This window comes from Leptopilina heterotoma, unplaced genomic scaffold (genome assembly GCF_015476425.1).
Source record: "Leptopilina heterotoma isolate Lh14 unplaced genomic scaffold, ASM1547642v1 Lhet_0, whole genome shotgun sequence".
NCBI classification, from domain to species: Eukaryota; Metazoa; Arthropoda; class Insecta; order Hymenoptera; family Figitidae; genus Leptopilina; species Leptopilina heterotoma.
In genome coordinates this window covers 2,590,725-2,608,725 of record NW_025110811.1, presented here as the reverse complement: position 1 = coordinate 2,608,725, position 18,001 = coordinate 2,590,725, and the positions used below count along the sequence as shown (strand labels likewise).

Sequence of the window (18,001 nt, the reverse complement as noted above, 5' to 3'; positions counted from 1 at the left end):
AATACATATTTCGAACTTTAATAGATTTTTAGGTTTCTTCTTTAAAATTGCCAGCAAGAATTTACAACCTGAAAGTATTGTAAAAGCGTTGTTATATATTTTCATTGTGAAGGTTTTGAATTTACGAATGTAAATTCAAAACTTTCAAAATGAAAATATATATGAAAATTTGATACTAAAAAATAAAAATAATAAAAAATAAAATTAATCTAAAAGACAAAAAATATCTGTTCCATTAAGGGGCGATTTCAGTAATTTAAAATTCATGTCGGTTGATAAAGTTTCAAGTACCCGATGATGATGATTCACATTTATTTTCGTTATTTTTGTATAATTGCATTTATTTATCGTTAGAGGCATGAATTGTCTATTTAAAAATATATTGAAAATTAAAAATAATATTTTAACATGTATAACCTGTATATATATTATATTATATAAATCAAAAAAAAGTACAATGATTCCATGACACATAATTACAATATACCATGATTTCCTTCAACAATTCGAATGAACCGATAATTTTTTTCGCAAAAAATACTAAGTGAGTCTCGGTTTGTCGACATATTGCTTTCCATGATGGACAATCGTTGCAAATGTTCCAGCCACCATACCACCCCAAAAGAGCATATAAAGTAAGACTTCCGTCGTATATCGCGACGGTAGAATAACATGTGCAACTAGCATGGCCGATGCGACCAATAGAACAAGTGGGAATGTAGCGTAACGCCAATTTCTCTCTGATTCGAGAGGACACTTTCTCGTTGAACACTCGTCGTCTTGAATTACATAACGTCCCAAAAAGAGTTCAATTGAATCCTAAAAAAAAATTCATTTCGAAAATTAGTAATCTCATTCATAACAAAATAATGTTAATGTTTTCGAAAAAGTCAATTGTAAAATACCTGTCGGTAACCGTCAGCAAAATTGTTCTTATAATATCGCGTCATCGAGTTGATGCCATCTTTTATTGCCCCAAGTTTCGTACGTTTACCTGTACGAGTAAAATCCGTTTTCAATGCACTTGTTCCAGAGTATTCTATACTTATTATGTCCGCATTGTCGGCCCATACCTAAAAAATTAGATGTTAGTTTAATAATTTATAGTTTATACATTATTCGTGTAATGCATGTAATTAAACCAAATTTTCAGGTTTAAAATTATTATCTTTATAATTTTTGGAGTAAAAGTACAAAAAAAGAATAAATTATTACGATAAATTATCAAGCATGAACTTTTTAACAAGCAGTTCCCGTTTTCAGAAAAATTTTTCCAGTACAAGACTACAGCAATTCAATTATTTCCGTAAGTAATAAAATTCATTGCTGAAATTCAGAAGAATTCAATAATTTAATAAAGATTTACAACAGAATTCAATAATTTAAAAAAATTCGTCTCAAAAAATTAAATTTCTTTTCATAAATAATAAAAATATCGCAGAAATTCAATTATTTCAAATACAATTTTCATTAACTTTTATGAATAAGTAAATTAATGAAAAAAATTTTATAAAATTCTCCGAATGAAAATATTTTAAAATAATTTTGATAAAATTTTTTTATAAGAATTAATTTATTTTCAAATACAATTAATGAAATTTAATTCCAGAAAGTAATTGAATTATATTTAAGATTTAAAAAAAAAAATTCTTCAAAAACACATTTTAATAAAATTCATTGCAAGAATTCAATTATTTTCAAAAATAATAAAATTCTTAGCAAAAATTCAATTATTTTCGTAAATTTAAAAAAAAATCTTCACAGAAATCAAATTATTTTCATAAAAAATAAAATTTTCCACATAAATTCAATTATTTTCATAAATCGTTCAATTCTTAGAAAAATTTCAATTATTCTCAAATAATTTAACAAAATTTTTCATAGAAATTCAATTAATTAAAAAATAAACTGAAATTCTCAGCATGAATTAATTTATTTTCGAAAATTAAAAAAAAATTCCATACAGAAATCCAATTATTTTTATACAAAATAAAATTTTCCACATAAATTGAATTACTTTCATAAATCATTCAATTCTAAGAAATAATTGGATTATTTTTAAGTAATTTAACAAAATTCTTCACAAAAATTCAAATGTTTTCATAAATAAAAAAAAAATTTCACAGGAATTCAATTACTTAAAAAAATTTATTGAAATTCGTTGACAGAATTCAATTATTATCATAAATAATAATATTCTTCACAGAAATTCAATTATTATCATAAATAATAAAATTCTTCACAGAAATTCAATTATTTAAAAAAATGTATTCAAATTCGCTGACAGAATTAAATTATTATCATAAATAATAAAATTCTTCACAGAAATTCAATTATTTAAAAAAATTTATTGAAATTCGTTGAAAGAATTCAATTATTTTCATAAATAATAAAATTCATTGCAAGAATTCAATTATTTTTAATACAGTTTTCAGTGAATTATAGGAAATACTTGAATTATTCTTTTTAATTTTCATAAAATTCTTTAAACAAATCAAATTATTTAGAAACATTTAGTAAGATTCTTTTGCAAAAATTAAATTATTTTTAGAAATAAAAAAATTGTTCACAGAAATGGAATTATTTTAAAAAATTTACTGAAATTTGTTGCAAGAAATCAATTATTTTCATAAATATTAAAATTCCTTACAGAAATTCAATTATTTAAAAAAATTTACTGAAATTCGTTGCAAGAATTCAATGATTTTTATGAATAATAAAATTCTTCACAGAAATTCAATTATTTTTAATACAATTTTAGATTATAATTTATTATTAAATGCGTTCTAATACGAATTTTTATAAATAGGTAAATTTAAAAAAACCTTTACATTAAAATTATCAAAAATTTTAATTTCTTTGGAAAATTAAGAATATGAATCTTAAAGCTACTATTTGCCCCTTTTTTAAAATTAATTATTGAGTGCGAAGCCTGCTATAGAAAAAACATAATTACATATATTTACCTGTTTGAATAAATTTTCCAACTGTGGATGTTCCTCCACACTTCTGAGAACCTTCAGTTTAGATAGAGCATCAGTGAGTACTCTCTTGGCGAGCATACTTTGAACGACGTTCGTTCTGTCCAGACAATCGATGCAATTAGTGCGAAAAACACCATCTTGCACCGAGAGCAATGCACCGTCTCTAGTCAATAAAAAATAACTAATCTGCTCTCGATCATGAGCCAATCGATCCATCAAAATCGTCAGTCGATCCCATCGCATTTTTCGACACTCGGCATGAAAATCAAAGGATTCAAGTCGCACATCCTGATGTCCTATTCGATTCACAATATCACGATATGCTCTCTCCAATTCACCTTCTGCTCCAGTGTGATCGATCTAGAATAGAGATAAATTGATTAATATTTCAACTTAGCAATTTTTTGAAAAAAGCCAAAAAAGTCTGTTGAAAAAGAAATAATTACCAAATTAACTAGAATTTGTTTTCCATAATGAAATATTTGTGCTTCAAAATGTCTTGTACATGCGGTTTGATGATCTTCATGAGGAATTAATTGTGGCTTTGGTTTGTACTTGAGGTTTGGCGCTTGTTGCCAATAAAGTGGAATTGATCCACGAGTTTGTACAAAGGAACTCCGATCGCCGTTCACTTCGATTAATTGTTCTGTTTCAACGTAATTTGAAACATTGCCATTTCCATCTATTCCCCTAGAAAATAATCTTGTACCAGCTCGTTGAATACTTCTTCGTGAAATAATTCCCCAGTTAAATGCAATGCCATTGATCACAATCGTATTCAATGAAACAACTATTTATTCTTGTTAAGGTTCACTATTTTATATCACAAAAATTTCAAAAAAAACACCTTTTTCTTTTTTTACCTGTACTATTCATTTTTCAGTTATATTGATCATTTTTTTTTTTTTTTTTTTTGAAAAAGGATACAACCATGAATAATTGGCAAGCAGAATTTATGCTGCTCTGGTCTGGAAGTTAATTCCTGCAACATGTACGAATTCCATACAAATCGAGGATCTGCTCTATCGTAAAGTGGCATCTAAAATAAAGGAAAAACGATATTAAATCAATTTTAAACCGATTTCACAATATTTCAAATAATTTGGTTTAAAAATTTAAGAATACCTGTAAAAATTCTGGATTCGTATTGTGTAACCTTTGCATTGTATGACTGAGATCATACGTATAACTGAAATAAAAGTGAGGTGTATTTAACACGGATTTGATCATCTCCAGATACGTGGCATTATTTTGCTTCTGTCGTTCATTTAAATGTAGCAACGATCTTGCATAGGGTATAATTTCGGTTGAAACTATCTTGAAAATTGTTTGTCCTGCTATCGTGCCAATTCTTTCTGCACTCGTAATGACAACGAGATAACGAGAGGCTAATAGCCTTATAGTTCCCACGATACCCCATATTTTTCGCCTACTCGCCGTTTGGGGAATTTGACTCGCTGTACCAGCTGAAAATAAATATTTTGTTCAAATTATCGAAAATTTTTAAATATCTACTTATTTTTTAGCAGTTTACATTTTTACTCTGATGTAAAAACTCAGGGTGATCACAACTTTCAGTTTATCAATTTCTCTGACAATTTAATGCAATTAAAATTATTTTCCCTGCCAAAATTATAAATTTTAACAAGTTCTAAAAATTACAATTATAATCCTTCCTGAATACAATTATTTTCTACAATTTTCAACTGAAATTTATCTCTAAATCAATTATTTTAAATAATTTTACGAAATTTCTTCTAGAATTTAATTATTTAAATACAAAAACTCAAAACTTTCCATGTTTTTTTTCTTAAGTTATTAAGATATAATATTTTCAAAAAATTATATTAAAGCAATTTTTACAATTAATTTTTTTAAAATCTATATTAATAATCGTTCTATTCCGGTAATCTGTTCGCAGTTTGCTTTTTTGTTTCCTAACTTTTGAAATAATTTCCCTCTTTAAATGTTTTCAATTTTAAAATTAATGAAATAAAATTTACAAAGAATTTTATTAAAAACTTTTGAGAATAATTGAATTGTTTAGAAAAATTTTATTGCAATTTTTAAAAATAATTAAACTTATCTTGAATATAATTCAATTTTTTCCTAGAAATTTTATTAAAATTGTAATGAAAATAATTGAATTTTTATTACAGCTCTTGAAAATAATTGAATTTAAATAATATTTTTAAAAATAATTGTATTCTTTCGTGAAATTTTATTAAAATTGTATTGAAAATAATTGAACTCCTTTGTAGAATTTTATTATTTATATAAATAAGTATTTTAATTCTTGTGAAAAATTTTCTTATTTATGAAGGAATTTTATTAAAAATTTTGAAAATAATGATTTTTTAAAAAGATTTACATTAAAAGTGGCGAAAATAATTGAATTTATATTAAAATTCTAGAAAATAATTGAATTTAATTAATATTTTTGAAAGTAATTGTATTCTTTTGAGAAATTTTATTAAAAATTTTGAAAATAATGATTTTTTAAAAAGATTTACATCAAAAGTGTCGAAAATAATTGAATTTATATTAAAATTCTTAAAAATAATTAAATTTAATTAATATTTTTAAAAGTAATTGTATTCTTTTGAGAAATTTTATTAAAATTGTATTGAAAATAATTGAATTCTCCCGAAACATTTTATTATTTAGGAAAATAATTGAATTCTTTTGTAGAATTTTATTATTTATGGAAATATTTTAATTCTTGCTAAGAATTTTCTTATTTGTGAAGGAATGTTATTAAAAATTTTGAAAATAATGATTTTTTAACCAGATTTTTATAAAAATTGTCGAAAATAATTGAATTTATATTAAAATTCTTGAAAATAATGATTTTTAACCAGATTTTTATCAAAATTGTCGAAAATAATTGAATTTATATTAAAATTCTTGAAAATAATTGAATTTAATTAATACTTTTAAAAATAATTGTATTCTTTCGAGAAATGTTATTAAAATTATATTGAAAATTTGAAAATAATTTAATTCACACGAAATTTGGTATTTTGTTGCAATATTTGGAAAAAAAGTAAAAAAAGTCGCAATTTTTGAAAATAAATCGAAAAAAGTCTCAATTTTCTTAATTTCCCTGACAAAAAATGTTTTTTCCTTGTCATTTCCCTGACTTTACTGACAAAAATTTTGATTTAAATTTTTTTTCCTGACATTTCCCTGACTTTAATGACATGTGGTCACTCTGAAACTTTTGAAGTTCACAATAGACTCTTTTATGTCCTAATGTTGAAAATAATACAATAGATTTCATTATATTATAATAGTAAAACAATAGTACTCATTCTTACCTTGTGTGTAAATTTGTTGACTAACTCTATCAACTACAAGTAATACTTTAGTTCCTACTGGCTCTATGTAAAATTTTTCAGGAGTTGCATACCTAAAAAATATTTGAAAAAACAAATTCGTTAAAAAAAAGACTGAAAAATCAATAGTTTTAGAAATTAAAGATGACAATGCGTCTCTCGTATAAATTATAATTTTTTTATTAACCGAGATGATATGAAATAATACTCACAAGTACAAATCATCGTACACATCAGTATTTATCGTCATTTTTGCTGATTATAGTGTTAAGTTGAATTAATTACACGAATATATATTGAAAGATGAAGGAAAATTACGTAGATAGCACTGATAAAATTTATAATTGTTCTTGGATAACTTATTTACAAAATTTAACACTTATATTTGATTAATTAATAAAAAATTGTCAACTAGTGTAGATGGCCATGTTGATATTTTTAATTTAAAAGTTGGAAACTATAAAAAAATAAATAAAATGCACACTGACAACGTAGAGTTAAGTGACGTCTATAAAAAAATATCAAACGTACATCTGACATTTTGATGATGACGTAATGTAAGGTTAGGTTAGGAACGTGAGTAACGACATCTTAAGATTTCTCGAGAAACGTTACAATTTAAAAATTGTTTATAAGTTTAAATGGTTTAAATTAAATTTTATGAATTAACAATTGTTTTCTCGTTCTCGTTCTTCTCAAAAGAATGGATTTTTCTTATCATCATAAATAATTAGTTGTTGAAAATAAAAATTGTGGATAATGTACCTGCTGAGGCGGTATCTGCAGTTGGTATACCTTTTGAAATTGGCGCCATTTTTGCCAGTCACATGTATGTCGGGTCGTCGTCAACATTCAGTTTCAATCAGTGTTCCATTCAGTTGCATTTTTGCGAGAAATTTTACAAAATTAAACGAATTTTCGATCAATTTTGAGTGTTTTAAGTGGTTTTCAGTGAGCTACCAATCTTCTTAGCCTGTAAGTACCTGAAAACTTTATTGACAATTGAAAAATATTGAAAAAATGGGATAAATTCTTGCACATGCAATGAAAGGTTATATTCTCTAGATCGTCAATTTTATGAATTTTCGTAAAACAGTAATAATTATCATTATAAAAAAAGAGTAATTACAAATCTTTGTCATGTTAATAAAAGAAGCAATAGATGAAAGTATGAACACATTTTTAGCCATAACACAATTTATTTTTTTAATATACATAATGGAAGGTTTAATAAAGTTTGGATCACTAAAGTTTCAATTCACTTTAAATTCCGTACTTAACAAAACGATACAGTTAAATTATAGTCGGTACAAAAATAAGAAAATAAGAAACAAAGATTTCTTTTTAGAACGGGAAAATTATTTCCTTTCGAAATAAGGAAACCAAACAAATGTAAGTTTGAAACTGTTTAAATAAAAATTAAACAGATTTGATATTAAACAATGTTATTTACATTCACTTTTTACATCTGGATTGACGATATCAGCAAACAATGCTTTTGTTTTCTCATCCTTCCCTTGTGATTCCGACCATTCTTTCCTGCTTCTTGCAAATAGAGGAACGTTGAATTTTGTCGAAATAATCCTTCCAGTTTTACTCGATCGAAGTGATTCTCCGGCTTTTGTTAATTCCTCCATAATGATAATTCTCTGATTTTCCTTCGCCTTCTCCCAAATTCTCTCCAAACTCCTCGAACCATGTGTACTGCAAGCTAACTCAACCCAATAGCCCTGCAATTTCTTCGCCAATTTTTCACGACTCTTCTCCCCAATATATTGACTACTCATAAAACAATTAACAATTCGACTACCGTGCATATCACTGAAAATAAAAGCAAGTTCCTCAGCGTCAGCTTCTAAAAGTGAATTAACAATTTTTATAGGTTTATTAAAATTCAACATCTGTTGAACAATCAAACTTCCATGTAATTGTAGAGGAACAATTTGTTTCTCCTTTCTTGCTTGTTCCAATTTTTCAAAATTTACCAAACTTGCAGTGAGTCGTGCAATTTGTCCTTGTCTTGCAGCATCTTCACAATGCAGAATTTTCATCAAACAATTAATGAATAGTCCCTGTTTTGTATGTAATCGCGAACAAGCTTCCGCCACACTAAATAAGACACCGGTAAATTTCCTTTGTAAAATCATTTCAAAATGATTTGAAATCTCGTCGAATATGTCGTCAAAAATTTCTTTTGTACCACAATTTTCGAGTAAACGTTGAACACAAAAATTCGCCTTTCCCATTATGCTCAACTCTCCCAATTTATTGATGAAAAAACGTTTGTATATTTTCTTAAATGTTTTAGCATTCGAGACGACGAGACAAACTTCAATTAATCTTGCCGATGATTCGGTTTCAAGAAATCCGGTTAAATTTCCACTATCGTCGGCTGTAAATGATTCGGTGATTATTTTTTTCACGATCGTTGAACATAGATCAGAATCGACATCTTTTAGTGAATGTAAAACTGTTTGTAATAGTCCAGACGTGAGTTCGTGATGTCCAAATTCTAAAAATTGAGGCCAACTGCAAAAAAAGAAAAATTAAATTAAATAAATAATAAAATTTTCCACAGAAATTCAATTATTTTCAAAAAAAATCAAGTTTTCCACATAAATTCAATTATTTTCATAAATCATTCAATTCTTAGAAAAAGTTCAATTATTTTTAAGTAATTTAACAAAATTCTTCACAAAAAATCAATTATTTTCACAAATAAAAACATTCTTTGGAAGAATTTAATTATTTTCATAAGTAATAAAATTCTTCGGAAGAATTCAATTATTTCCTGAAATTAAAAAAAAAATTCTTCACAAAAATTCAATTATTTTTATAAATTGTTCAATTCCTAGAAAAAGTTCAATTATTTTCATGTAATTTAACAAAAATTCTTCACAAAAATTAAATTATTTTCAAAAATACTAAAATTCTCCACAAAAAATCAATTATTTTCAAAAATAATAAAATTCTTAGCAAAAATTCAATAATTTTCAAAAATACTGAAAATCTCAGAAAGATTTCAATTATTTTCCAAATTGAAAAAGGAAAATTCTTCACAGAAATTTAATTATTTTCATAAATCATTCAATTCTTAGAAAAGTTCAATTATTTTCATGTAATTTAACAAAAATTCTTCACAAAAATTCAATTATTTTTAAAAATACTGAAAACCTCAGCAAGAATTCAATTATTTTCCAAATTGAAAAAAGAAAATTCTTTACAAAAATTTAATTATTTTCATAAATAAAAAACTTTCTTTGGAAGAATTTAATTATTTTCATAAATAAAGTAAAATTCTCCACGGAAATTCAATTATTTTCAGGAATTTTATTAAAATTATTCAAAAGAATTCAGTTATTTTCTTCAAATTTGTTTAAATTCTTCGAAACAATTTAATTATTTTCCTAAAAAATTAATTAAGTTTGAACAATTTTAGTTAAAAGTTCCAAAAAAAGAACAATTGAATTTTTCAAGAATTAGAGTTATTTTTTTTTTGAAATAGTTAAATTTCAAAAAGTGTTTAAATTAGAATTATTAGTAAATTTAACTCCTGTGGAAAAATAAATAAGTATTTAAATTTTTCTTTAACAAAGATTATTAAATTTTTAAATAATTTAATTGCAAGAGTTTATGAAAAATTTCATCTTTTTTTTATGAAAATTCTAGGTAATTAAAATTTTTTTCGAAATTATATTTAAATTCCCGTAAATAATTTTAAAAAGTTTGAATTCAATATTTAGGTAATTAATTAGTAATTTTGTCAAATTTAATTGAAATAAATTTTATATTTTAAACAATTTTATTTTATTACTTTCAAAAATTATTTTTAAATACAATCGTATAAGAATTCTACATAAAAATTTGGAAAATAATTGAATTTCAGAAAAATTTAGAATTGAAGTTATTATTAGCAGTGTATGAAAAAACGTAAATGTTTTTTTTTATGGAAATCAGGAGAAAGAAAATTGTAAATCAAATTTTTGTGTATCGACTAAAAGGAGTTTTTTTAGACGTCAATTTTAATTTTTCGACAGCTACTTTTTTACTACTTTTTTGTTTTTTTCAGTCTTAAATCTACTTTTATTGATACTTTTTTTGAAAGTAATTTTTGAGTGCGAAGCCTGTTCTTGTTATTTTTTACTTACTTATGCATTCTTTTGCTACTATCGACGAGTAAATCGTGAAAAGATTGATCAACTTTTCGCACATTTTCCAAAGGGATGAGTGATTTTTTTTTACTGTGATCCGGTTTATCGACGACACCTCTTAAACATTGAAAAACAGTTCTAAGTACATGATTTGCATACGTATCCCAGGCGAATTCTTCCATATTATTTATCACGTATTTACATAATTTCAAAGACATGTCATTATATTTTTCCTTCTCTTCATCCTTAATTAGATCAGTTGACTTTTTTTCTAATTCACAACTACCTCGTTCGGTGCAAACACAAATTAATTTCTGTAGAACGTGACTCGCAAATCTATCGCTGCACATGGGTCTTAAATCATTTTGAAAAGCCAATATCATTCTTTTAATTGTCTCCAAATTTGCGTAATCCATGAGACTCTCAATTACTCGCGATCCAATTTGATTTCTCGCATAATCCACTTCGTGATCGATTGTTTGCTCATAAACATTATTTGCAAAAACTAATTTATCATCTATTGTTGAAAAATCATTTCTTATTATTTCCCATACGCGTAACATGTATTGATAGGCATCAGTTTCCAATTCACCAGCGTAATTTCGACTTCGTGCCATTTTTTTCATTATTTGATTATGTGAACGTTTTTTCTTACGTTTCAATGATTTTTTCATATCACCTGAATCTCCAGACATATTTATGCGATTTTTTTGAAACAATTTTTAAAGAAAAGACTCTTTTTGACTATAACGTTTACTTGAAGCGTTTACTTCGTTTACTCGCATAAAGCAACTAGATGGGAAACATAACCTCTTTAAAAAGCACGTGAAAAACAGCTGATGAATATATATATATACAATATATAATACTACATTAGCCAAAATGGCCAAAATGAATCAAAAATGGAAATTTTCCCTATTTTTCAAGATATTTTTTTATAATGAAAATGGAAACGTGCTTTCTTCAAAAGGACATATAATTCTAAAGGTAAACAAAAAATTATATTTTAGAATTATTTTTATAAATAACAAAATTCTTTGAAATAATTCAATTATTTTTTATTAAGAACAAAAATCTTTTCAATAGTTTAATTATTTTCAATCTGATTTTAATCAAATTTCTGGTAAGCATTTAATTATTTTTAAAATTTGTAATAAATTTGTTAAAAAAAAGAAATTAAATTATTTCATAATTATTATTATTTAAATTCTTCGAAAAAATTCAATTATTTTTATTAATGTAACAAAAATCTTTTCAATAATTTAATTATTTTCAATCCGATTTTAATAAAATTTCTCGTTTGTATTTAATTATTTTTAAAAGTAGGTATTAATAAATTTGATCAAAATAAATTGTAAATCAAAATAGAAATCAGTGTTTGAACAACTTATCATCGTTTATTATGGAAAAACAGTAATTTTACAATTTACAAATTGAAAATTAAAAATATTCAATTTACAAATTTAAAACATTCGATTTACAATTTTAAAATATTCAATTTACAAGTTTAAAATATTCAATATTTAAAATTTTTTTAAATCTCAAAATAGTAATTATTCGAAATTGTTTATTACAAAAAATTCTATAATTGCAAAAAATTGTGAATAATTATATTCGTAATTGTTAATTACAATTGTGTCATTTTTGAAGTTGTGACTTAAAATTCGAGTTTGAAATTTTTTTTTTGAATTCAATGACTTTACAATTTTGTAATTTGTTTGCCTTTTTGAATTTCGTTTATTTAAATCAAATTTTTCCTGATTTGAAAAATTTGTAATTTAAATTTCTGTTTTATTAAAATTATTATTTCCGTTTTATTATACTTTTCTTTTTTTTATTATTAATATGGGTACATTTATTTACAAAAAAAAATCGATACAAATCACAGTTAAATTTCAATGTTTTTTTTTTTTGTACAAAATTCTAAAGAAAAAAATCCGATATCTTTCTTTGTCCGAGTGTCTTTTTAGTTGACGTTGCAACAATTTCTTCCAATTTACTTTTCTTCATTTCATTCTTAACGCTGGGTATTGTTTTATCATCCAGTTTTTTGACATTAATAATTTCCAATTGATTCTCCTCGTTTGAATTATGCAATTCAGAGATTGATTCTGAATTTTTATTCGATTTCTTCGAATCTTCGTACATTGGTAAATCCCAAAGTGAAAGTTTCTTTTTTATTGGTGACGATGACGATGATGATGATGATGATGTTGTTTTATTTGTATCAGAATCTTGATTACAATTTGGTTTTTTAATAATTTTCTCAACTTTTGTTTCATTTGAATTATTCCTCGATGGGAAGTCAATTTTTTTCCCCTCACTGTCATTATTTATTATTTCATTCTCTTCTTTCGAATTGATTTTAATTATTTTCAATTTTGCGTCCTCATTTTCAATCCATTTCGCTATTATTTCGTCATTAATTTTTTCATTTTGTTCAGGTGATGTTAAACTATTTTCACGTTTTCTTTTCTCCGGTGTCTTCACATTTTTTACGTGGGTATTCAATTTTTTGAAGTAATTTGTAATTGGTTTCATTTTTGATCGATTATATAAGAAACGATAAAAATCCCGATCGGATCTTGACATTGATTCTTGATATTGTGAGAGGAGAGAGAATAATTGACCTGTAATTAAAATAATTAAATTTTTAGAAAGTGGAAAAATTGAAATTAAGAAAGAAATTTGAAAAAAGTTATTAGAGTTTGATAAGAAAATTAATAAAATTAATAAAATTAGATATTCAAATTCGTACCAATGTCAATGTTTTGCTGGACTAAATGCCAGTACATGTCAGAGACACTGTCCCTTAATTCAGCATCGCCGAATGTAAAATAAACAACATTTCGACCCGCGGAAGCTGCTGCCATTAATTGCAATAAGACCTTTAATTGTGGATTTCCGTGGAAAACGCCACAACCCCAATTTCCGGTTGCTACAGCTGGTACGTTTTCTTTCTGAGTAATGTTACTCTTAAATCCAATATAAGCCTAAAAAAGAAATTATTATTACAATTCTCATTTTTTTATTTTAATTTAAGAATTTTTTCAATTCTTTAAATTTACGTGCTTGAAAATTAAAAAAGAATAATTTTAGAATAATTTAGAAACTATTAATTTCTTTCACAAATACAGAATAAAAAACAATTATCTACAAATTTTGAACTTTAGGATCTTTTTTTACCTTGTTGAGTTCACGAATAACGTTACTCATTTTAAATTGGCTGCTGGGTTGCTTAAAAAATAGGGCATCAATGGCAACGACTGATGTTTTTCGACGACCACTATTGTCCCTTGGTGTTTCGTCGACAAAATCTCCAATCCATTTGAAACTACTACTATAACCTTCGTATTTACTAAATCGCTCAACACCACTAATAACCAATGCTTCCGTATCGTCGAGCACTTCCGTTACCAACATTGTCACAAATAATTCGGGACAAATAACAAAACGAATTTCCTCCTGAACACAACCCCAGCCAAGAACACCGCCTCCAACGTACCTGTTAAATTAATAATTAATAAATTATATAAAATACTTTTTATTAATTAACAAAATTAATGATTATTAACGCAGTATTCAATTTATAATTATTAGGTATGCAAATTACAAAATTTTTTATTTTCAATAATCAACTTCAATTTTTGAATAATTTTAGATTTGAAATTTTAAAAAATTCACTTAATAACTAATTAACTAATATTATTTATTATTTACATAGATTTAATAAAATTCCACACAAGAATTGAATTATTTTCGTAAATAATAAAATTATTTGCAGGAATTCAATTATTTTCATGAATAATAAAATTCTTTTTAGGAATTTAATTACTTTCATAAATAATAAATCTCATCGTAGAATTTCATTTATTTTTAATAGATTTTTTTTTAATTTTATTAAATTTCATTAAATTTCGTCAAAAGAATTCAATTATTTAAAAATTTTTTGATAAAATTCTTTATGAAAATTCAATTTTAAGGTACACTCAATTATTTAATAAATTATTTATTTTGTAATCAAATGGATATGAAAATTCTCAAAAGAACTTTTTCGAAAATTATTATAAATAATTGAATTATTTTACAAACAAATTCGTAAATAATAAAATTCTTAGCAGGAATTCAAAATGTTTAATTGAATTAAAAATTAAATTTAAGATTTTTAAATTTAAATAATTTTTGTAATTAATTTTTTTTTTTTAATTAAATTCTAATTTAATGTTTTTTTTTAAATGAAAATCTTAATTAACCTTATTAACTTAATTAACTTAAAAATCTTAATCTTAGAATGAAAATCTTCCAAACATTAAATTAGAATTTAATTTTTTTTTACATTCAAAGCATTTAAATTGAAAATTTATTATAAAAATTAGAAAACAAAAAAAACAAACATAAACAAGTAACTTGTAATGGCTAATAGACTTTTGTAATACAATGATTATTAATATAGTTTGAGGTTTAAATAAAATCTGATGTTTAATAATAACTTACATATTGGCAAAATCGACTTGAAGAAGTCCAGCTCCCTCGGTTTCAATTGTACCATTGCTTGCAATATGCAACAGGGGCAATTTTTCTGATTGTCGATCCCATCGGGGACATTCTTCTTTTGCAATGTATTTCCTTTGTATTGTGATAGTACCCTCAGGGGCTGAAACAAAAAAAAAGTTATCAATTTCAAGTAATTTTCAATTTAATATAAAAAATCTTGCACTTTTTATTTAGTAAAAATTTCTATCAACCTTTTGTTGTCACTCTTCTGAAATAGTGGAAAATACATTTCAATTTCTCCGACACTGAACTGCACTTGTCTTGGCGATTCTCCTTAAAGGCAGAGAAAAGTCTGCAAAAAAAGGTTTTTTTTTTACTATTTTCTATTTTTATTTTCGATTTTAATTCTTCATTCTTAATTTCTATCTTTAATTTCAATTTTTATTTTCAATTTTAATTTTTAATTTTAAAGATTGTAATTTTTATTATTAAAATGATAACTTTCCTTACTAAAATTATAATTTTCCTTACTTATTAAAATTGTAACTTAATTCTTACTTATTAAAATTAATATGCGGATAATTGGCATATTCCGATTGTGGATTTGTGGAATTTCTCCTTGGGAATGTGCACAAAAATGCGTTAGCCAACAAGGATGCAACTTGTATTTGACTCAAGCTTATCGATGCATTTGTATGACGTTTTAATAGAGGAATTGCCCCTGTTATTAAAGTAGGCAATTGTAGAGCCAATGCAATTATTTTTGGCAATAGTCCTGTAAAAAATGCCTCTGACTCATCTTCATCGACAACCTTTCAAAAAAAGGAGAAAAATAATAATTATTTTAATGACTCTCTTCTCTTTTCATATAATGAGATTTCCAGAAAATTTATACCTACCTCGGAAAAAAAATGATGTAAAGCTGAAAAATTCCATCTTTGAGCGTATTTATCATTGTAGGAAAAAATTGCCGCCTCCAATTGAAAGCTTGAGGTAAAACTTTGTAGAAGCGCTTCTTGAATTATTTCCCATCGACATCGTAATTCTTTCTTTTTACCTTCCTGTAAATTTAAAATTTGAAAAAATTACACAACTGAGCGTAGTAATTTGATATTTCTTTAGTTGATGAAATAATTTCTCTTATGTCCGGACTTCGGTTTTTGAAAATTCTTCGAATTTCATTGAATTCTCAACAATGGAAATTTTTCAAAAAAAAATTTACCTTTTCTATCGAATATAAACTATGAGTAGAATGGGGCATTCTAACAAAACCGGTACACCATTTGTCTATAGCATTCGCTGGATATGCTTTCGGAACTCCATGATCTGGTATTGGCAACTGTAATGCAATTATCAAAAGATAAATAAAATTAAACAAAAAAAAAGGTGCAAAATTTAACAATTGAATTATTATTTTCTGCAATTTTTAAATAAAATTCTTTTTAATAATTTTTGATAAAGTTCTTTTGAGAATGTTTAAATTGAATTCTTGTAATGAATATTGTTATTTATGAAAATAATTGACTTTCTCCGAATGATTTTAATATCTATGAAAATAATTAAATCTCTGATAAGAATTTTAAAATTTATGAAAATAATTGAATTAGGTACCGCGAGAAATTTAATGCCAAATTTTAAAACATTTGCTTTTTTTGGAAAAAATTTATGCAAATTCTATTTTAAATAATTGAATTCCAGTGAATTTTTTATTTTTTTGGAAAATAATTTAATGTTCATGTAGAATATTATCAAAAATTTTGTTTAATAATTGAATTCTTTTAGGAAATTTTATTAAAATAGTAGAATATGGAAAATCATTGAATTAAGAAAAATTTTTGAAAATAATTGAATTTTTGTGTTGAATATTGTTATTTATATAATTGAATTTTGCAATGAATTTTCTAAAAATTCCTGAAAATAATTAAATTTTAGCGAAGAATTTTTAAAGTAAATTATTGCCAGAAAAAGAAGAAATTTAAGGTTTTTTTAGAATCCTAATTCTTACGTTTAAAAATTAAAGGTGAACAAAATTTACCGCAAATAAAACAGTATGTGATGCTGAAGAATGTATTTGGGGCAACTCTTGGAATTCAAATGGTCTTCGACCTTTGTAAATTTCATCGAGACTGACTCCTTTCCATTCTGGTGAAGAATTCGAAGTATTTGCTTCATTGGAAACTAACTCTTCTTCTTTATTAAAAGAAAAAACATTAGATTCATTTAATCCGGGATCCGAGTCCGAAAACAAATCCGGAGACGAAACTTCCTCTTCTAAGTTTAATTTATCCGACATTTTGTCTTTGTTTCTGCAAGGCAAGAATTATTTACTGAATTTACCAATTTACATGAATTAAATACTCAAAAAAGTTCATTAGAAAAGTAAATTTTACAGAGTAAACATTTGATTATAAAAATTTAAAACGGATGAAAACAATAAATTAAAAATGTTTTTTCCCTTATTTTCTAAACAAAAGGAGAAAATTTAGATTTCTCGTTTAGAAATCGTAGAAAATAGTGTAATTGTCAATTTATTTATTTATAAACTTTAATACTGGATGCTGGATTTATTTTTTAAAATTTAATAAATCTTTGAGGTTATATTTGCCTATGAAAATTGAAATACTTACATTTTACTTGACCAATTTTTTTCTAGTATTAATTAAAATTATAATTAAAAGAACTTATTTTTCATCTTCTTTTTCATTAAATATTTTTCTTTTAAAACGTTTATATCACCTTAAAATTGTTTGCAATGTTGACAAAATTGATCCCAAAACATTACAAACAATTACAAAAAAAAATGTGTCAAAAAGTTCACGAGAAAAGTATACAGGTGGCACTGATTGTTTTTCAATTCCCGCCACATTTTTAAAATCTAAATAATTATTCTTCAACAAAAATAATATTTTTCGTCTGCTGTAAAAATAATTAATATTTTTTATTGTTTCAATTATATTATTAATTGAATTTTTCATTTTTTTTTTTGCATTTGAGATTCAAAATTACATTTGTTTCGCGCCAAGTGTAAATTGTT

General features: G+C 24.7%; 3 protein-coding genes across 3 annotated transcripts; all 3 read right to left on the bottom strand.

Moving 5' to 3' along the window:
- Window positions 1–413: 413 nt before the first annotated feature.
- LOC122503037 (phosphatidylinositol-3-phosphatase SAC1) lies at window positions 414–6,870 on the bottom strand. Its single transcript, XM_043613481.1, has 8 exons — window positions 6,535–6,870; window positions 6,305–6,396; window positions 4,110–4,450; window positions 3,912–4,023; window positions 3,431–3,774; window positions 2,967–3,344; window positions 906–1,073; window positions 414–819 (listed from the first exon to the last, which is right to left on the bottom strand). The coding sequence occupies exons 1-8, from the start codon at window positions 6,570–6,572 to the stop codon at window positions 541–543; spliced, it is 1,752 nt and encodes a 583-aa protein (XP_043469416.1). The 5' UTR covers window positions 6,573–6,870; the 3' UTR covers window positions 414–540.
- Window positions 6,871–7,501: 631 nt separating this feature from the next.
- On the bottom strand, window positions 7,502–11,286 carry LOC122506836 (nucleolar protein 9). Its single transcript, XM_043619231.1, has 2 exons — window positions 10,471–11,286; window positions 7,502–8,851 (listed from the first exon to the last, which is right to left on the bottom strand). The coding sequence occupies exons 1-2, from the start codon at window positions 11,166–11,168 to the stop codon at window positions 7,768–7,770; spliced, it is 1,782 nt and encodes a 593-aa protein (XP_043475166.1). The 5' UTR covers window positions 11,169–11,286; the 3' UTR covers window positions 7,502–7,767.
- Window positions 11,287–12,289: 1,003 nt separating this feature from the next.
- LOC122506771 (poly(ADP-ribose) glycohydrolase) lies at window positions 12,290–17,769 on the bottom strand. The gene is made up of 10 exons (XM_043619110.1): window positions 17,595–17,769; window positions 17,003–17,273; window positions 16,190–16,306; window positions 15,867–16,028; window positions 15,526–15,779; window positions 15,219–15,319; window positions 14,968–15,127; window positions 13,660–13,978; window positions 13,232–13,466; window positions 12,290–13,103 (listed from the first exon to the last, which is right to left on the bottom strand). Exons 2-10 carry the CDS (start codon window positions 17,258–17,260, stop codon window positions 12,397–12,399), a joined length of 2,313 nt encoding a protein of 770 aa, XP_043475045.1. The 5' UTR covers window positions 17,261–17,273; window positions 17,595–17,769; the 3' UTR covers window positions 12,290–12,396.
- Between the last annotated feature and the right edge of the window lie 232 nt (window positions 17,770–18,001).